Below are 21,901 nucleotides of genomic sequence, written 5' to 3' on the forward strand. Positions count from 1 at the left end.
CCAGAGTGGCAATGAGAACTAGAGTAAAAATCCTAATACTTGGGGATTTTAACCACATGGAATTAGACCATTCAACAAAGGATCCTCACAGGGTAGTTGAAACATGGGGAGTAAGATTTGTGGACACTACAGACAACCACATCCTGTGGCAACATATGAAGGAGCCAACAAAAGAGAGGTGATCTTCCTGGTACCCTAAACTACTGCATTATCATGTTTGATTACATTGGAAACAGGACAATGAGCTCAAGAAAATACAGAAGAAGGTTATAAATTGTCTGCAGGAGGTTCAATAGGAGACTGAAATGGGAAGAAAGTCAGCAAATGAGATGTTGGAAGTCATAACACAAAAAAGCAAAGAAGCAATGGAACAGTTCATACCATTCAGGAGGGAAGTGGATGAAAGGAAAACAACAAACCCATGGTACAACAGCGTAAGGAGGAAAAGAAGACAAAAACTGCATAGAAAAGTATAGGAACATGGGGTTCATAGGCAAAGAGGAAGGCACTAAAGAGGGCCAGCTAGCTTCAGGGAGCCACTGAGGCCCAACCAGAAAGAGGCATTTCATTACATATAAAGTTTTCTGGAGGGAGTCCCTACGGCTCCCCGGAGCTATCCATGGTTGATATGGATACCCTAACTATTTTGCATCAGTCGATGTGGGTGGAGTTCTAGGCCTACCGGGGACCACGAGCCAGAACCTGGCCCCCTCACAGAGGCACGGGGAGCAATGACCCATAGAAATGCACATGTGATTTGGAGCATTCTATATCTGCCATCGACCGGGACAGGCACCCAGAAAGGTAAGCACCACAAAACAAACCCCTATTCTGGTTAACAACGAAAATCGACAAACGAGTGGACATAACTCCAAGAAAAACGAACAAACAAGTATGACATCACAAGAGCCGCGCCACATGTCTGCGCAGCTCCCCCCTCCCCGGGAGGGGGAAGGGAGAGCTTCAGACCCCTGCGCCGGCGATCCCCGACCCAGTTCCTCGGCTGATGGGATAGTGCAATGGTCGTGTGGCTCCAGCTCCGGTTTTGTCTCAGTGCTGTGACTTGTTTTCAGTGCTGCTCTTATGGTGGTCGTATGAGTTGGGAGTAGTACAGTATTCTCAGGTACTCGGGCTGCATGTGCTTAGGGTCACCTTCCCTGAGTGCCCTGTTAGTACTGCCCTTGGGGCTTGGGGTTGCCTTCCACAAGTCACCTTGGGTCTACCTCTGTTGGCTTTTCGCTGCTTGGCATTTGGCCGCCCCGAGTGTTTGGGAGTTTTCCTCCCTTGTTTACCTTAGGGTAAGTGGTAGTTGTAGCACTGGTGGGGCGCAGGGTACTGTGTAGCTAGTTTTCACCTATAACAGCGGCCGGCTCTGTTCCCTCTGGGTACGTTGTCTACTTATGTGGTTTTTCTTTTATATTTGTTTTTGTCTGGTAGGGGGGTCTCCCTTATGTCCCCCCCCCCCCCATATATTAGGGTTGTTTGTGTGGTGGCACCCCCTGCTTCGCCCTCACGGGTGGACACGTCCCGTGGGTTCAGCTTTAGCAGTTTGCTTGGTAGTTTGGGGCACCGGTTAGCAGTGCCCTGCCTGGGATAACCCTTAGCAGACCCAGTCTACGGGCCCTGGGGAAACCCCACGGGGGCTCTCGGGTCCGATAGTGGAGACCCTTGCGTCCCCTCTCGCTTTGTGCGAGTTGAGGGTTGCTCTGTCCCTTTGTCTCAGGGTGACTCTCCTTGTTTTGTCTCCGTCATGTTGCCTGTTGAGTCGGTGACATATTCGACCCCGAGTCCTGCGAGCTTTGTTGCTTGTTCATGTCTCACTTCACCCAGTCTGCGGATGAATTCCCTTGGGTACAGGCAGCTCGCGCGTTGCAGGATAGGTTGTTGCAACGCGCTTGGGTTGTTGCTTCCCCGGACGCCCCGAGGCTGCCCCGCTTTGTGTAGGGACCCAGACTTGGGGGATTTTGGTCACTTTGGCCTTGCTTCCGTCCATGCCCCTTGATATTCCCTTCGGTGGTTCATTTTGACCCCCTTCCCCCTCCTGCTTCTGGCCCCTAAGCGTCTGAAGGCTTCGGGGTCGGGGCGGGGTTAGAGGTTTCTGAGACTTGGGCAGTTTCGGGGGTTGCCCTGCCGTCCAGGGTAGCTGCGGAGGCATTCGAGTCTGTTCCTCCGGCCGATGCTCCAGGGTCTGACCAGTGGGCCCCTTCTCTTCCAGCTCTCTCGGCTGCCCCAGCTTTTTCTTGTGAGGCCGGGGCTTTGGAGGTCGACTCGGCCCCGGGGCCTGGTGTAGAGGCGCCTGTGGTTGGGGAGGAGCGGCCTTGGGGCCTTGGGCTCCATTGGGCCCCGCCTGGAATTTCCGTCCTTCTGAGCAGGGCTTACTGTTGCAAGGAGTGGGGTTTTCTCTTCCCCCCTCTGCGTACGATTTAGACTTCTGCTCCTCCCCGGGTTCGGTTCCGTGTCCCTGTGGTTTCTTCGGTTCCATCTTCCGGAGGTTTTTGGCTACCCGCATCTCTTCGCCTGCGATGCGGTTGGCCTTTGCGGCTTCCCTCCTGCGTGACCCGGAGTTTGCCTCTGTAATGGTTCTTTCCGTTCTGGTCCAGGATGCCGGATTTGGCACCTTGTGACTGGATTGGGCTACTTGTAGCCGGTTGGGCTTCTTGTAGCCGGTTGGGCTACCTATGGCCGGTTGGGCTGCCTGTGGCTGGTTGGGCTGCCTGTGGCCGGTTGGGCTGCTTTTCTTCGTGTCCTGCGCATACGCCGTGGGAGTTTGTTTTGGTTCCGGGCGGTGTGCACACGTGTTGGTGTTCTGTGTCCATATTCTGTCGGGGGCTTCACCTCTCGCGCTTATCATTCTCCAAACCGTGCCCCGTTGCTCTTGAGGGTGTTCTGGAGTGCCGCTGTGGGGAAGTCACAAAGTTTTTCCCTACGTTTTTGGGTGGGGGAGCCTCTTTCGCGGCTCCCCTCCTCCTCTCCGGCATGGGCGCCCTTCATGGGCTACATTCTCATAGGCTTGCGTCATGGCCCTTCAGCGCCTATGTTCTGCAGGTGAGTTGGTGCGGTCCGGCGTCTCCTTCGTCCTGATGCTGTTTGCTGTTTTTGTTTTTGAAAGTAGGGATGGGTGTACATACGTACTTGAGAACGTAGAACATAACAACCGAGGTGCCTGCTGCAGGGCTATTGGCCCATACGTGGCAGCTCTTGTTCTCACCACCCGATTCCTCCCTCGGTTCACGGGTGACTGCGGGTGGCCTCTTGGCCCTTACGAGGCGACTCCTGCCTGTACTCATCCTGCCCCTCTCCTATGCTTGTCTAATCATGCTTGAGTTCGGGGCCCCACCTCCACCTTGTTCCACGGTGCAACGGTGGAGGTGCCTGTTCGGTAGTACGTTTTCCTGTGTCGAGGGCGTTATGTGCTCGCCTCCTTGTGCTTGCGGGGTTGGGCTCTGGCTTTTTAGTTCCGCCTCTCACCTGTCGTTCGCCTGACATGCAGATTCTGTGCTTCCTGGGTGCTCTTGTCTCTGCTCTTGGGACTGTGTGTGGGGTCAGCCCAGGTGTGGGCTTCCTAATTTGTTCCATTGATTGCCTGTTACACTGCACACGTTTCTTCTACCGTCCCTGTGGCTCGGTTGGGTACTCGGTTTCCACCTGTGTCCCCTTGTTGTGTGCCACTCGTGATACGGTTCATCTTTATCTTCCCCGTCACTTCCTCTGGGAGTGTAATTACCTAAGTGTAGTTACAGGATGAGAGCTACGCTCGTGGTGTCCCGTCTTCCCAGCACTCTTTGTCATATAATGCTTTGAAACTACTGACGGTCTTGGCCTCCACCACCTTTTCACTTAACTCAAGCAGTGGTGGTGTGTGGTGTGTAAGTAAATAAGTAAGTGTGGTGACGTTTTGCTGCGGTTTTGGTACTGCGGCTGCGTGTTGGGGTATGGTTGTGGTGTGTTGTTCGGCCCTTCCGTACTCCCTCTGGGGCCCTCCTTCCTTGCCGGTCTTGCTGTGCCGGGCCTGGTTTTTCCATGTTCCTTGGATTCTCTGTCCTAACCTCGTTGTCCTTGCCTTGTTGTGCTGACTGGGGATGAGCTTGGGCTCTTCGTCTCGCCCCTCGCCTATTATTCATTTTCGGTTCAAGTTCCAGAGCCCAGTGGGCTCCCTTCGTGCTTTTCATGGCTGGAACGGGGTTTTTCTTGACGCTGGGGCTTTGGGGGGACAGCTCGGCCCCGGGGCTGGGGTGGGGGGGCCTCAGACCCCGTTGGTTCCCGCCGGGGTTTTTCTATCCCTATGGGGTGGGCTTGCGGTTTTGTGGAGTGGGGGTTTTCCGTCCCCCCTCTCCACACAAGCTTTTTGGGCGTCGGCCCCTCCCCGGGCTCGGTTCCTTGTCCATTATGCCCGTTGCTTCCGTCATGTCGGTGGGTGCTTTTCTACGGTGTTCGCCCCCTTTTTCCGGGACGGGACTTCTCCGTCATGTCCCCCTCTTCTTGGGGTTCTGCATGACTTTTGGTCTCGGGTGCGACAGGGTTTTTCTGTGCCTTCGTCCTTTGTGTTTGCTTCTTTTTGTTCTCGAGGGTTCGGGTCGGTTTTGCTCCATCCCGTTTTCTGGTACGTCTGTCGTCGTTCGGTGGGGCTTCCCTCCGGTCCTTTCTAGGGCTTGTGGGTCCTATTCCGGGCAGCTTCTGGGTGTTTGGCCTTCTCGTTCTTTTGTTCATATCTCTTCTCTTAGCGCTGTCTCGGCGCTGCTCATTTTCCTGAGGGCGATTTTGCACATCTTGATGAGTGTCTTTTCGCTCCTGCCCTTCTGCGGGATGTTGGTGCGGGGCGGCTCTTTGTGCAGGTTTCCTTCCCTGTCAGCTGCACTTGTGGCAGTGGAATTGTGCGCTCATGGCTTTTTGGTTCGGTCCTGCATTTCTTTCCCACCTGGAGCTGTCATCGGATTGTCTTGCGGAGGATATAGAGGCGCTTGGGGACATTCCTGGGTCTGACACTTTGGTTTCTGCTGCCTAATACTGTCGCCTCGTATCGTGCAGTGCTGGCGGAGCCGCTGCTGCTTGCTTTCGGTATCGATGTTCCTTCTGCACCGTTTCGCAGGCTGTCTTGTGCGTTGTTTCACCTCCGACCTGCTCATGCACTGCCTGTGCCATCCTGGTTTTTGGACAGAGTGCTCTCCTGTCTTTCTTCTTGGTTTGTTGTGGCTCCTTCAGTTTTGCTTTGCTACGGCTCTTTTTCTGTTGGCCTTGGCCTCTGGGGATCGTGTGGCGGAGCTTCATGCTCTTCTCGGTGCAGTGTTTTTTTTTTTTTTTTTTTTTTTTTTTTTTTTTGCTCCTATGGTCGTGGTCATAGGTTTGTTCGTCTGCAGCCATCTCCCTTTTTCTGACGAAGGATGTGACTGCTGCGTTCCGAAGGGGTCCTTGGGTTGTTGTTGTCTTGACTTTGTGTTGAGGAGTGGAGCACCGACCACCTCCCGGGTATGTCCCCTTGTTTTCTTAGGTAGTCTTTGGTGAAGTAGCTCCGGGGAGCCGTAGGGGCTCTCCCCAGAAAACCAGCATTGAATGTAACGAAATGCCATTTTCTGGGCTAGTCCCAGAGGCTCCCGGCACCCTCCCGCCCTCAGGTTGGCGTTTTTTTCGCGATTTTGATATCCAGCCTCGGAACTGGCGCAGGGATCTGGGGCTCCCCTTCCCCCTCCCGGGGAGGGGGGGAGATGCGCAGACATGCGGCGCGGCTCGTGTGACGTCATGCTTGTTTGTTCGTTTTTCTTGGAGTTCTGTCCACTCGTTTGTCAATTTTCGTTGTTAACCAGAATAGGGGTTTGTTTTGTGGCGCTTACCTTTCTGGGTGCCTGTCCCGGTCGATGGCAGATATAGAATGCTCCAAATCACATGTGCATTTCTATGGGCTATTGCTCCCCGTGCCTCTGTGAGGGGGCCAGGTTCTGGCTCGTGGTCCCCGGTAGGCCTAGAACTCCACCCACATCGACTGATGCAAAATAGTTAGGGTATCCATATCAGCCATGGGTAGCTCTGGGGAACCGTAGGGGCTCCCTCCAGAAAATGGCGTTTCATTACATTCAATGCTGGTTTTTTGGGCAATCTTCAACATAATTATTATACATTGTTAAAACTGACTTTGTCTACATTGAAAGCCAGAATTTTTTAACAGCTATTCCTTACACAAGTAGTATGAAATATTTCTTTGCTTTATTTTTGTAGGCTAAAATTATCCTAGATCTTAAAAAAGTATTTAAACTTTTCAGATTTTGTCAAACCTATGAAGCCTCTGCAACAAGACTCTACCAAAATGGACGAACAGAAACAGTAAGATCTTGCACAGAAGAAGCTGCATCATTTGTAAGGTGTGAATCTGTTAATGTGTAAAAAAAAAAAATGGGGCATTGAGTGGAATGAATTACTCCTTTCTGAGCAGTTCCTTGGTTGATATTCAAACCAGGGCTAGGGTCCACCATGACACTGCTCACACACACCAGGCACTGGTCTACTTTATAAATTGTCTTGAATGAAAATTTGGGTGGGGAAACCATGAAGCTATTTTAGTCTATCACAAAGCAATTATTTTCTTTAAGATAAAGATAATTTAAGATTTAACAGTCTCCGTGGTGTAGTGGTAAGACACTCGCCTGGCGTTCCGCGAGCGCTATGTCATGGGTTCGTATCCTGGTCGGGGAGGATTTACTGGGCGCAATTCCTTAACTGTAGCCTCTGTTTAACCCAACAGTAAAATGTGTACTTGGATGAAAAAACGATTCTTCGCGGCAGGGGATCGTATTCCAGGGACCATAGGGTTAAGGACTTGCCCGAAACGCTACGCGTACTAGTGGCTGTACAAGAATGTAACAACTCTTGTATATATCTCAAAAAAAAAAAAAAAAAAAAAAAAAAAAAAAAAAAAAAAAATGAGTAGAAACAAACAACTCGACACTCTCTGCAAGTTTATTGTTGGGATTAAAAGCATGGCCAATTATCACTGCTAAGTTCTGATGAGTTCATCAAACTCGTGAGATAGGGCAGTGGTTGCAATTCCGTTCATTTTTATAATATTCTCAAGAAGGGGCTGTCTACTCCCGCTCATAACTAAAGGCCCCAAATACTGTACCAAACTTCATGGCAACCTAAATTTGCAATTCCCAGGACTAGCCACAAAAACAGCGTTACACCAATTGCCCTTGACAATGATTCACCCCAACACCGAACATTTACGTAACTCCACGTCCATTATGAACCCTTCCTCTTTTCTAATAATATCTAGTGCTAACTTGAATATATTTGCAAGTTACACACTTCTATCATTGCCACCATAATTTCCTCCAACAGAAAGGCAGATAATTGGCTTGTTCCCATTGTTTAACAAAATGTTATTCATCCTGTCGATGATATCTCCTATACCAATCCCAGTAACTGAGATTTTCCTGTCTTTCCTGAGAGGGGGACCCCCCTCCTCTCCTCACTGTCTCTCTCTCTCTGTCTCTCTCTCTGTCTCTCTGTCTGTCTCTCTCTCTCTCTGTCTCTCTCTCTGTCTCTCTCTCTCTCTCTGTCTCTCTGTCTCTGTCTCTCTGTCTCTCTGTCTCTGTCTCTCTGTCTCTGTCTCTGTCTCTCTGTCTCTGTCTCTCTGTCTCTGTCTCTCTGTCTGTCTCTCTGTCTGTCTCTCTGTCTCTCTCTCTCTCTGTCTCTCTGTCTCTCTCTCTCTCTGTGTCTCTCTGTCTCTCTCTCTCTCTGTGTCTCTCTGTCTCTCTCTCTCTCTCTGTGTCTCTCTGTCTCTCTCTCTCTCTCTCTGTGTCTCTCTCTCTCTCTCTGTGTCTCTCTGTGTCTCTCTCTCTCTCTCTGTGTCTCTCTGTGTCTCTCTCTCTCTCTGTGTCTCTCTCTCTCTCTCTGTGTCTCTCTCTCTCTCTCTGTGTCTCTCTCTCTCTCTCTCTCTCTCTCTCTCTCTGTGTCTCTCTCTCTCTCTCTCTCTCTCTCTCTCTCTTTTCCCTGCCTGTTCTTCGGTTCCCCCCTCCTGCTTCCGGCTCCAAAGCGTCTGAGGGCTTCGGGGTCGGGGTAGGGCTCAGAGGTTTCTGAGACTCGGGCAGTTTCGGGGGTTGCCTCTTCCGGGGTGGCTTCGGAAGCATTCGAGTCCATTCCTCTAGCCGTTGGTCCGGGGTCTGACCAGTGGGCCCGTTTTCTTCTTGCTTTATCGGCCGCCCCGGCTTTTCTTGTGTTGCCAGTTGGTCCTCTTCCGTCCTAGTAATTGTTTTTCGATATTATCTCATTATATTCTCCTTTCATCTAATCTCCATACTCTGTCTCGACATTACCAATATTTGTTTAGTACACCTTTTAGGCACCCTCCCCGAGGGTTGGGTGTTGCTGCTCGATCCTTAGGCGCATGCGCCGAGGGTGTTTGTTTTGGTTTATGTGCGGTTTCATCATGTGTTGGTGTTTCATGTCCTTTATCACAGGTTCTACGCCACTCTTGTTCAGCTTCTTTCTAGTCATAGCGCCCTGGATACTGGAGAAGTTCTGGGTTTTTATATATGGGAAGAACCCTTCGTTCTTTCTCTGCTTTTACGAGTGTGGGGTGGCTCGGAGTGCCGCCGCCTCCATCGTTATTCTCCTCATCATCTACGGTTCATGCATCTCTGGACATGTCCACTAGCGTTGCTCCCAGAATATTACATGGCTCAGCTGTGTCGTGACACGATAGTGTTTACTCTTTACAGGTGAGAGGATACGGTCTGGCGACACTGTCAGCCAGGCGCTGGTTCTCGGTTTTTGGATGAGTGTGGGGTGTTGTTTGTAGTGTGTTGATTGGGCGCTTTGTGTGCATCTTCACGTGGCCTTTCTATGTGCTTCTATCAATGCTCCTCAGCCCAAGGCTAAGGCCTGATTGAGGAGAAGGGTTCATGGGACATCATATGGAATCTAATCCTTGACTCGGTCTTTGCTGTCTGGATGCTCTTTCCTTGCTGGGCACTCATTCGTTGCTTCAGGCAATGCTCTCTAAACACTCATTCCTGGATTCAGTCATTGCTTCTGGTCCCTCCATCCTTGGCCGTCATTCAGTGCCTGGCTACACTCTAATGTATACATTGGAGTGTGTGTGTATATTTATTTGGTCGTGTACATTCCGTTTTCCTTGCTTTTCCTACCTCTGGACTGCACATTGTGTGTCTTATTATATGCTTATTGGCTATACTAGTGTTGGACTGTGTACCAGTTCAGTTCCTCTCACCCACTCCTGCCCCTACTGTTTCTTTTTTGTTGGGACGGGGAGCTAGGATTACGGCCCTGGCTACGGCCTTTTCTTTGTGTTCCTTTGCCAGGCAGTGCGTTTTTGCCATTATGCGGTACCCATCCTGGGCAGTTCTCGTGTTACTCTGCTTCGAGTGCGTCGGTCTGCCCTGTTGGTGCTGGTTGCACTGCTCCTACGGGTTGCGGTGTCACCGTTTTTCACTTCGCGTCTCGCGTGTTGGCTCATGGTGCTCGCTTCCTCGTTGGCCTCTGCCAGGGCCCTGGCTTTTTGTTTTTTGTCGCCATATTGACCTTGCTGTTTGCGGAGTCTATGGTTCCCCTGTCTGGGGGGTTCCTCCCGAATGAGGCATATCTGCTCACCCATCAAACTATGAGCAACCGTATCAAACGGCCTGGTTAACCAGACCACCATCCAGGAGATGGTGAGTCTTTGTTAGAGACTGGGCTGTAAAGACATGGATCCTTGGTATTGACAGGTATATGGCAGGTATATATAATATCAAACTTTTTGTGTGTGTTGATTTGTAGCGACCTTCTAGGCAGAGGTTTTCCTTTAATTTGGCGTGCCTGACACACTCAATTTTCCCCCTCTGAGGGAGTGGGAAGCTTGGTCCTGCTTCCAGTGGACAATGATAGTCTGCTATACATAGTGAGATGGTATAGGTCTTGGGATACCAGTGAATAAACTCTGAAGAGCTATTGAGCCAATGCCCCCTCCAAAGAGTGGGCATTTCATCATAATCAGTGCTGTATTTTCAACTTCCTCTAATCCTCCAGGGCAATGGTTAGTGGAAGACTACCAAAGGAGGAACTACTGCACCTGTTAAGAGTGGCAGGTAACCGTCACCAAAAGCTTTACCGTGATGCAATGAATGGTCAGGGAATTGACCGACATCTGTTTGCTCTTTATGTTGTATCAAAAGGACTAGGCTATGTAAGTATTTACCTATTTCTTTTTTCATGAATTGCTATACTGTATTTGTTGATAGCTATTGCATTGATTACGCATTGTGATGCATTATGTATGTATGTTTCACTGTTATCTTCTCCCATTTAATACAGGAAAGTCAGTTCTTGGAGTCCATCATTCGTAGACCCTGGACACTATCAACATCCCAACAGCCTCAACAGCAGATTCAGGCTAATACTCCTGACATCAACTTGGAACCTTTCAGAACAATGGTATTTTATAAACAGTCTTTTCATTGCAGTTCCATAGTTTAACCCTTTAGTTGTGCAAGACATCATATGATGCTTTGACCGACTTGCAGTAAATTGTGCATCGCATCATATGATGCTTTGGAGTACTACGCAAGATTTAAACAGCCCGCGGATACACGGGGTTCACCACACCTTCATCAGGGCTCTTGTAAACAGACGCCATTTTTTTTTTTAAATCGTGGGCCAAATTCCCGGGTGTTAGGGGCCTCAGTATTGAGTGAGCTACCAAGCCTGACGCACGCAGCATGAGCTCACAGCACTACTGTTCAGTTTGTGACCACAGTATCACCTAAAAATGCCATAATATACTTGTTCATGCTATTATGTAGCAATGATATTATTACAGAAGACCCTTAACTGATAAAACTGACCAGGGTTCTGACAATAGCAGGATTGTGGTGATATTTAGTGCTGTGCACCATGGAGGGAAGAGTAATGCTGTGGGAGGGTGGGTGGTGGCGTTGTCTTCTAACTGTGTGTGGCCACCTTTTATTGACTGCACTCACCATACCAGCTTAGTGGTTCGCTATGGTGAACACAAATGTAGATACTTATATATAACGTGTGTATAGAGGGTATAAACAGCAATAGGAATAGGTTGGGAGCTGCCATTTTGGTGAGGAAGGTGGCATCGTCTGCACGACTTGTCATGTTTACTGGTGACCACTATGGTCTTTGGGCACCATACCAGTTTCCTTGAACAAGTATGGTGAATAAAACAGGTAGATACTTATATATAATGTATGTATATAGCGTAATAACACCACAAACAGTATTGTTGGAGGAGAAATATTAGTGCGTCTGGCCTTGAGGGCGGCCACCACCAGCTGACTGTGTGAGTAGTTATGTCTTTGTGCCTTTACTCACCATACAAGCTTAGATGTACAGTTATGGTGAACAAAACATGTAAATACTTATATATAACGTCTGTATATAAAAGCAAAAACAGTATGGTGGGAGGAGAATAGTGGCAAGTCAGGTGAGGTGAGGGAGGGAGGGAGGGAGGGAGTGGCAGCCAGTGGCGGGCTGCCACTGGCTGCCATTGCCACTGCCACTCAGCATACCAACTTAGTGGTTCGTTATGGTGAACATGAATGTAGATACTTATATATAACGTCTGTATATAGTGAATAAAAGCAAAAACAGTATTGTGGGAGGAGAATGTGGGTGAGTCAGGTGACTAATCCACTTCCTCCCTCCCTCAGTTGACTTGAAGGAGGGAAGGAAGTAGCAGCCAGTGGCGGGCTGCCACTGGCACTGCCACTCAGCATGCCAATTTAGTGGTTCGTTATGGTGAACACGAATGTAGATACTTATATATAACGTCTGTATATAGTGAATAAAAGCAAAAAAGTATGGTGGGAGGAGAATGTGGGCGAGTGAGGTGTTGAGGGAGGGAGTGAGTGGCTGGCTGGTGTGTGGTGGTCACTCCTCGTTACTTTTTGACTCATAATAGCAACTTAGTGGTTCGTTATGGTGAACAAAACATGCAGATACTTATATATAACCTGTGTATATAGTGTAATAACCGACAAAGTATTTGTTCACTGTTTGATGAACATAATTAAATCAACAATATGTACACCATATTTTTGAGTACAGCGATGATTCACTCATTTTATTATATAAATATATCACGCTACACACTATTGAATAATATTACAGCAAAAAAACTATGAAAAATCAGAGACATTGAAATAATTAGGTACAGTAATTATCTTTGTGGCAACTCCGGCCTGACAGCTGGCGAGCAACAGACCGTCTGGGATGCACGCTGAGTCAGCGTCCTGTTTTTTGCCAGACTTCCCCGCTCTATAGCGGCCAATATATGCCACTTAAATGAAAAAATAATTTTTATAAATTATTTTCATATTTAAATTAAAAATAATTTAAATATGAAAAAATATTTTTTTTTTTTGGTATGCGCCTGAGTGACACATGCTAAATAGCCAGGCGCCATTTAAGGGTTAAGTTAACAATATAAATCCATTGACTGTAAATTTTAAGATTTATAAAATGAAGAGGATAGCAATTACTTAATTAAAATTTAAATAATTTTTTTGTTCATAAATGGTAAGGTTATGCAAATTTTATGTACATTATTTATTTACACAAATAATAATAGCATAGCATGCAATTACATGAAGAAATTACATTAACATGATATACAGTGGAACCTCGGTGTATGAATTTAATCAGTTCTAATAAATGCAACATAACCCGTATATTCTTACACCTACTCAAATTTTCTCATAAGAAATACAGTAATGTAAATTGAATTAATCCATCCCAAACACACAAATATATTAACTTAAAACATATTTTATATAGAATATTCTATTTTCTGTGGAGAGCCCCTCCGGCTCTGAGGAGCTACATCGAGCTGATGTGGAAATATTAGACAGTGGCAACAGTCAATCGATGGAGTTCTAGGTCTACCAGGGACCACGGGCCAGAACCTGGCCCCCTCAGAGAGGCATGAGGAGCAATGGCATATAGACACCCCCATGTAGTTGGAAGCAGTGTATATCTGCCATCTACCAGGTCAGGCACCCAGAAAGGTAGGAATTGCAAAACAAACTACAGCTGATTAAACATTGCACACTCGAATTGAGGTGCTTCGTTGGGGCACCTCAATTCATGCTTGTTCGCCTCTGTGCTTCCTCGCGATATCGGCCAAGTGCAGCTTCATGTGCAAACTTCCATCTTTTCAACGTCCCTGGTGCACCCACGGGCATTTGGCTTCAGTCTTGTGCTTCTTTTACTTGCTGGAACTGTCTTCAGACTGGCTCGAGGAGGGTGTAGAGGAACTGGGTTTCGGCCAATGTTCGGTGTGCTTGCCTCGGCAGCTCGAGCATCGGCTGCCTTGTTAAAGTTGTTTGGGCCGATTCTGAAGACAGCAGTGTCTCTGTTCAACCCGTTCTCGCAAATTCGTAAAGTCAATATTGACTTATTAACTACAGTGCATAGGTGATATACTAAACATAATAGATACCCTTAAAAAGATTCATAGAAAACACCGACCTTACCTAACTTTGTTAGTATCTTAAGATTAGCATCTTATTGCTTCGTAATTACAATTATTACTTAACCTATACCTATTATAGGTTAGGTAATAATTGTAATTACGAAGCAATAAGATGTTTATCTTAAGATACTAACAAGGGTAGGTAAGGTCGGTGTTTTCTATGAATCTTTTTAAGGGTATCTATTATGTTAAGTATGTCACCTATGCACATATTTAATAAGTCAATATTGACTTATTAAATTTGCGAGAACGGGTTGCTCTGTTCTTTGCTTCTTGCCTCGCGTGCTAGCAGATGATGCTTGTCCACTCTTTAGAATCTGCTTGGGCCCCTGGCTCTTTGATTTTCATCCCCTTTTTGTCCGTTGCTGTTTGCAGAGTCTGAGGTGGTGCATTTTCTGCAGGCATCTTCGTCTAGTTGCCGGCCTATGTTGAACTTGTTGGTTCTCTGGGGGGGGGGGGGGCATGGGGGTCCTGCCCGGAAGAGTCGTGCCAGGGCTCGGGGTTCCTTCAGTCATCGTAAGCCAGTGGTGCCAGATTCAGGGTTGGCCCCTGCTGCGGAGCCGTCAACGTGTGGTCGGCACAGTGTTCACTCTGAGAGTCGGTCGGGCTTTCGTAAGGGTTATCGGTTTGCCCTGGTGACGGGCAATGGGGGTGAGGCTCGCACTGTTTGTTCATGCCTGGGACCATTATTCAGGATTCGTGGGATTTTTAACCAGTGCGCACTAGGTCGGCCAGGGTCAGTGGGGTCCGTCCGTCCTGTTGGGCTCACAGCACAGTGCATGAGTTTGCGGAGGTGTGGCTTTTGCTTCAGAGGGTTCGTGTTGTTTGCGGATCGACGGTTTGACTCTATTCAAACTGCTCCCCGATGGCTCATTGCCTGAACCAAAGAGGTTCGATGAAGTCCTTGGCTCTTTGGGGCTGGTCTCTTCAGATGACTCGTCTGCTGAGTTCTTGGGGTTTGGCTTTCCTGGCAGTTCATATTCAGGGGGTGTCCAACCTCGTGTCGGACGGCCTGTCCCGTTTCATTCCCCTGTACACGGAATGGATGGTCAACGACACCTTGTTCCTTTGGCTCTTATCAGATGTTCAGGCACCTGGAGGTGGACCTCTTGGCGTCAGCGTGGTCAAGGTATCTCCCAGTTTATGTGGCGCCCTTCCTCGACTGTGAGGCTGTCAGGGTCGATGTCTTTCGACTGGACTGGTCGAGGTGGAGTTACCTGTACCTCTTTTCCCCGGTTCGGTTGTTGCTCCAGGTCTTAACTCACTTGGAGACTTACCAGGGGAGAGTAGTCCTGTTGGCTTCAATTATTGAGACGTAAATGAAAAATACAAAACGCATGGAACACATTTGAAACAAAGAAAGATTGTCATAATGGAGCAACCTACCTGACAAACACTGAATGAACCTTTATGGCATTTGTCCATTTTTCAAATTGTTTCAACTGTTTTTTTTATTTTTCGTTTTTTTTTTTATTTAAGAAACATGGAGCAGCCTACCTGCCGAACACCGAATGAACCTTTTGCTATAAGACAAATGAAAAAAAATCTTGAACAAATTTGAAGAAAGAAAAATGTCATAAAGGTTTGTTCATTGTAAGGTAGGCTGTTCCATTATTTAAAACATTGAATATCATATTGATGTTTTTTGGCGGTAGAACGGATTAATTTGATTTCCATTATTGTCAATAGGGACATTGGTTTTGTATGACGTCCGTTTCATATGACGATCATGGCGCCGGAACGGATTAACGTCGTTATTCAAGGTTCCACTGTACTTAGTTAACACTTTCGCGCTATCTGGACGCGCCGGCGCGTTCGGTTTCGTCTAACGTAAACGCATAGTGGACATAAAGTTATGTCAACTTTTAAAATATTTGTATAAAATTCAATTTTAATCCGATTTCATTGGGGCTTATTTCAAACGACGCGCCATGAAGTTCTCTTTCTCACCACTAGGCCGCCTGGCGCGTCGGCCTACCCGGTCACGTGATGGGCCCATTGTTTTCGTGTCACGTGTCGTGAGTCGATCACGCTCCCCTCACGCGCCAAACTCGAGCATTTTTACCCGTTTCCGTGTGGATTATACCCAATTACTTCATCAAAAATGGATCAAGGTCAAGGCCCAAGCACTTCTACGCCCAAGGAAGCCTCCAGGTCATCGAGAGTGGACAAAATAACCCAAATTTTTAAGAAGTGGAGCGGAGTGAAGCTCACACCAACGAAAATTCCAGGCCTTGTGGAGGATTTATCAGAAGCTGAAGGTGATGTAGAGGTATTGGAGGAAGATTTTGGAATCCACAACGATTATAGTGTACCTAGAGCTAGAGGGAATGATACGGCAACGAGTGATGAGGAGACTGAGGCCCTCACCGAGGAAGAGGAGGCACCGCGACCCCCTCCTCCTCCTCCATCTCGGCGCACACGTGGTGCATCTAGGCTACCTAGAAAAGTTGCTACCAGACATGTTACTCGTCGTAGGAACACACGACAAATTGCGCCAAGTGATTCTGAAAGTATAAGTGATGAGGAAGTGATGAGGATTCATTCGAGCCTGCTGAAAGGCGTACACGTACAGTACGTACTCGGCAGGCTGGGGCTGGTGAGGGCTGGAGTCGTAGCAATACTTCTCCAGTTGTTGATGATTTTACTGGAGATCCTGGACTGAAAATTCCCAAGCCTACTAGTGCACTGGCTTATATTCAATTGTTCATCACGCGTGCCCTCCTTGAGTTCTTTACCGTTGAAATAAATTTGTACGCCTCGCAGTTATTCCGGATGGCCAATGAAAATGTATCAGATATTTGGACCCCAGTGAAGGTGAGTGAAATGGCGCGATTCCTAGGACTGTTCATATTAATGGGCATAATTAGGCTCCCAACTATGAGGATGTATTGGCAAACAGCAAAGCCATGGCATGCTCGTTTCTTCAGCTTGTTCATGCCGTCCAGACGATTCCAGCATATAAACCAGTTTTTCCACACATTCAATACCAATGCAGTGCCCGTGAACAATCGTGATAAGTTGATAAAAGTGAGACCAGTGATGGATTACTTGAAAGAGAGGTTTGCTCAAGTTTACATCCCCAAGAAAGAGTTGTGTTTGGATGAGGGTACAATGGCATGGCGAGGCCGACTATCCTTCAAAGTGTACAATCCAAACAAACCAGACAAGTATGGTGTGAAACTTTATATGCTTGCTGAATCTGTCTCTGGGTACATATATGACTTTGACGTATACTCAGGTATTGGTAAGACGATAGTGGATACAGTAACGGGGTTGATGCAGCCTTTAGTGAACCAGGGTTACCATTTGTACATGGATAATTACTACAACTCGGTTACCCTGACAGAAACATTGAGAGAACTTGGGGTGTACACATGTGGCACAATTAGAATGCTACGTGGCGCCCCAAAGGTATTGCAAGCTCTAGCCAAGGGTAAACTTCCACTGGATACCACAGTATACCGCCGCAAAGATAATACCTTCATTCTCCTGTGGAAAGACAAGCGAGTGGTTTCAATCATTACCAACATCCACAATGCAGATACTCAGCGAGTTCAGCGAAGGAAGCGAATTCGCAACCGAGACGGAACAAGTGGAATACAACAGGTAACAGTGAACAAACCGACTGCAATTTGCGAGTACAATAAGTTCATGAAAGGTGTGGACCACTTCGATCAAATGGTTAAATATTACCATTTTACCAGGAAAACTCACAAGTGGATCAAAAAGATTACCTTTTATTTCCTGCAAATGGCATTGCATAATGCCTATGTTTTGTACAAATACAACACAACTGATCGAAAAAAGCTAACATTGCTACAGTTCCACGAAGTGGCAATCTGGGCCCTATTGCACTGGGACACAAGAGGAGTGGCCTAAAACAACATCATCATCTCAACACTTGCGGCACGCTCCAGACATAAATGATGACACAGCTCCTGCCAATGCTGACGCCATGCCAACTCCCGGACCATCTGGTGTGAGGCGGCCTCTCAAGATGAAGCAGACAACGAATCTGAACCCGACATGTCTGCCACACTGACAGTTGACGAAACTGTTTTGTCAGATGAATCTGACTCTCCTGCAACTCCTGTTACACCTCCAGTGAGAGGACCTGGCGACGCCCTATTGTTGATTCAGAAAATCGCATGAACTACAAACTGAAACATGAAATTTACAGACTGCCCAAACGTCTCAAGTGTCATGCATGCGCACGGTCCGGTACAAGGAAGGACACGAACTATGGATGCAAGACCTGTGGTGTTGCACTCTGTGTTGTTCCCTGCTACACCAATTACCACCGGAAACAGGTGTATTGGGTGGTGAAGAAGTAACCACCCGCAACAGCTTCACTCCACCTACAAACCATCTGTTGAGCAACTTCAGGAATGAAGAACCTGAAGAAGGTGGAGTGAAGAACAAATGCTCAACTTACTGTTCCACAACCAGCCTTCCCTTGGTAAGTACACCTATTTGGTCCAAGTTTGTGTAGTATAATTTAGTTCATAGAACATTCTATTGCGAAAACATTGCCACAAAAATGAATGACATACATACAATAATAATATCAGAACAGTGAAATAAGTATAAACTTTCAGAGCAACGTTTCGCGCGTGTGTCGTCCGGTCACCGTTACCGGGTAACAGTGCGCCCACTTCCCACACTCTTGCGGGTGGGCCGGGACCATTATTCTACAGATTATATTCATATCATCGTGTTGGGAATTTTATTGGGAGTCCATTGATACCAAAATTAAGGCTGTAGGACAATTGTAGAGGTGATAATAATCCCAAGAGTAAAAACATTTTGTTGCTGTTGAGCGCTCACGGCGACTCATCTTCGTAGTTATTTATTTCATGCTGGTATCTCTATAGCTTTCGTGACTTTTTTTACTGATGTTCTTCTAGGGAATTTTATTGAGAACACGTTGATACCAAAATGAAATACGTAGCATGAAAACTAAGGTCAGAAAAGTAAAAAGAGTATACATATTTTTGTTTTTACGCTTAAGCGATAAAAACGCCGCGCGCACATACGGTTGGCTGAGTGACCTTCGCCGAGAGCGCGAAAGTGTTAATTAGTAGTAGTAGTAGTAGGCATTCATCAGTCTCAGGAGCCTATGGAGTTGCTCTCTGGTTGTCGGTGTAGAGTGTCCTCTCTAGGGCGCAAAGGCAGGGTAGTTCGAAATGAAGAAGCTGTTACCCAAGCAGCAAGGTCCTCCTCCCCTCTCCATGGCGCCGAAAGTCTCCAGTGGAAAGGCAAATGCCAATACAGTACGATTGGTTCCAGCGCTGTCACACGAACTGTCAGAACAAGGTTGAAGGCATCAACAAACTGCCCTAGGGGCTCCAGCACCAGTGTTAACCTCGAGGTTGGTAAAAGAAGGCACAGGGACTCCAAACCCGGAGACTGTCATGGTTGGGGCCGGAGAAGAACGACCCCAGCCTCCTGAAGCAGAGCTTGGGCCGCACAAGCCCCGGAAGGAGGACGTCAGAGTCCCGCACCTACTGGGATCCAGACTCATCATAGCCCCCTTTCACCCGAGGCCAGCTTCCTTCATGACCCAGCAGAAGGAAGAGTAATAATTATTAATTACAAAAATTATTATTATAATTATGACTAATAATAATAAAATTGCAAGATGGAAAATCATGCACAATTGACAGCCACCACTGGGACACTGTGGATATACCTTTGCTGAGTTCTCGATTAAATCCCTTAAATCCTCCTTGACTATTGGAGCTATATAGATTTCCCTATACTGATGCCTACAGTGCCTCTCTTGTTTCTTTTCCAAATCTTGTTTCTTTTTATTTTTTGCCAAGTAAGTAAGTAATTATCAAAAGAAGGCACCAAACCGGTAAGGCTATGTAGCACCATCAAAGACGCAAAATAATCAGAGGGCGCTAAATATCACCAAGGATGCCAATACGAGAACAAAAACGCATAAGGCGAACGATATCAAAAGTATCCAAGTCACCAAGAATTCTATCGAGGGACAGGTGACCGCGAGGGGCGGTCGGAAAGCAAGACATACGCTCGTCCTGGAAGTCAGGACATTCAAGAAGGACATGCACGACCGTAAGAGGGACAATGCAACTAGGACAATAAGGAGCAGGGCGGCGCTCCATCAAGTGACCATGGGTTAAGCGAGTATGGCCAATACGCAACCTCGCCAGAGCTGTTTCCCACCGCCGGTTACGGTGGAAGGAGGACTGCCACGAGGAAACACAACATTTAAGAGTACGTAGCTTGTTACCAGTAACAGACAACCAAGAAGCCTGCCAACGGGTAAGGACTGAGGAATGGATAACTGGGTAAAAGTCGGAATACGGAATGCCCTTACGAGAGATGGGACAAGAGCGGACAGCTTCCTTGTCGGCAGCATCCGCACGCTCATTTAAAGACACACCAATATGGCTGGGAACCCAACAAAACTCAACCGACTTAAATTTACTGTGAATATTTTTTCTTTTTTTTTTTTTTTGCCAAGTTTAGAACTGGTCTAAACATTTAATATTTTCCTCATGTTTTCCAGTCACAAAGTACTTCAAATTGTTTGTATGTATGTACTAGAATTCAGTTGTATACTTTTGAAGAGAATGGTTTTCCCATGGTAAATACACTTTCACATGTGCAGAGGTAGCTGCTAATCTGGCAGGAGTGTTGAAAAATACTGTACACTTCTATATAACCAGCATTTCAACAAGCTTACTACAAAAGGTCCCTTCTTTACAGTGCAGTGCCCCCTATACCCCCTGTTACCTAGGATTCTGATAGGGCCTCAGTGGCTCCGTTTCCTCCTCCTTTTTCCAGGTATGTCAGTTCATGGTCTTTCAGCTCCAGGCTGAGGTTTTGATGATATGAAAACCGAGAACTCCCGGTGGTGCCAGCTGTAACAAGGAGTTCAGTCAAACTACCAAGTGAATTGCTTGCAGAGTTATTTGGCTGCTTTATCTCCTTTATTTCTGTAAACCAATTGTATTTCTGTAAGCACTTGTATGTTAGCTTTGCTTGCTTTTTTTTTTTTCTTTTTTCTCGGTGGGTGATCATAACAATTCCCTGCTCCCTGTGCCTCTGTGAGAATGCCAGTTTCTGGTTCTAGTTCCCAGTAAGCCAAACAGGTATTCCTAAGGCTGATGTGACTTGTATGAGAGGAGCTACCTCGGCTAGATAAATTCAGGGAACCGCCAAGGACTTGTTGGAAAAGGTGTTTCATTACATTTAACACTGGTCTTTTCTATATCAAATATGATTAAAAAATAAATTAGGTTTCCCATTTCACAAGAAATAGAAGCATGACTTTACATGGTATTTATAATCCTTATATTTTTTTGCTCTTAACAGTGCTCACCTGGAGGAGGATTTGGTCCAGTCTCAGATGAAGGTTATGGAGTTTCTTACATGCTACCTACAGAGTATAACATTTTCTTTCATGTGTCATCCAAAAGAGCATGTCCAGCAACAGATTCCAGAAAATTTGCTGATATATTGTTCAAAAGCATGGATGATATGCGTCTTTTATTTGACACTTCACAACTGTAATCATAGTGTAGATCGAGTTATATTGTCTTTGAAGAACATGAAAGATATAATTATATTTAAATATTTCATTATTATTTACAGTTAACTAGTTGTGAGATCTCTTATTTTGAATATACTGAAATTTGCACTTGCCTATTTTTTTTTTGTTTATTCTGCCTAATATATCTGAGTTATTGTATTCAGTTGCTTCACAGGTAGGAATCTGCCATGTGATATAAAATGTTCATGAACGCAGGCACTAGCATTGCAGGGATCTTTTAATCATCCCTGCCAGGTCATTCATAATGTTAAAGGAAAAAAATCTAAAACCAGCTAAGGAATCTGTCAAGAGGTACTTAAACTCTAAGCTCTTCTGAATTCTCCCCTAATATGACAAGTGTGGCGTGTTCTTTAGGAGACCTGAAAGACTAGAGTACATGGACATATGGCCATTCTCTTGTGCCGCAGCACTCACACACTAGCACTCCTCATTTCAGGTCGTACTTTCCCTCCCTCTGTGCCACTGTCCACCCAGGGAGAGCACCTTAGTCACCTACAGAGTTAGTTCTAACCCTGTAGAACTCGAATACAGGGTTCTACAGGGTTCCCTGTAGAACTTTCTACAGGGAACTTTTAACCCTGTAGAAAGTTCGAATATTGTTTGGTGTTCAGTAAACCTCAGAGAAATGAAGGAGGGAAAGTAAACACCATATTAAAATTATTCAGTTTATTAGAATTAAGGCTACACAATAACTGTCAGCAAATCTCTCGCTTATTTTATAGATGGCAACACTACAAAAGTCAGTAATGATATGGCAACACTTCAACATTCTCTTTAGATTATTAATCGCCAGGCTATCTTTTCTCTCTAGCTGTTTCTGGAAC

The 21,901-nt window shown here is 46.6% G+C and overlaps 1 protein-coding gene across 1 annotated transcript in view; it reads left to right on the forward strand.

The window, feature by feature from the left end:
- LOC123760671 (carnitine O-palmitoyltransferase 1, liver isoform) overlaps window positions 1-21,172 on the forward strand; it is a 100,934-nt gene extending 79,762 nt beyond the window's left edge. The window contains exons 15-18 of the mRNA XM_045746451.2: window positions 6,252-6,350; window positions 10,018-10,174; window positions 10,303-10,422; window positions 20,840-21,172. Of these exons, the coding sequence (XP_045602407.1) occupies window positions 6,252-6,350; window positions 10,018-10,174; window positions 10,303-10,422; window positions 20,840-21,037 (574 nt within the window). The 3' untranslated portion in view covers window positions 21,038-21,172. The remainder of the gene's footprint in view (window positions 1-6,251; window positions 6,351-10,017; window positions 10,175-10,302; window positions 10,423-20,839) is intronic.
- The last annotated feature ends 729 nt before the right edge of the window (window positions 21,173-21,901 follow it).

This window comes from Procambarus clarkii, chromosome 21 (assembly GCF_040958095.1).
Source record: "Procambarus clarkii isolate CNS0578487 chromosome 21, FALCON_Pclarkii_2.0, whole genome shotgun sequence".
Classification (NCBI taxonomy): domain Eukaryota; kingdom Metazoa; phylum Arthropoda; class Malacostraca; order Decapoda; family Cambaridae; genus Procambarus; species Procambarus clarkii.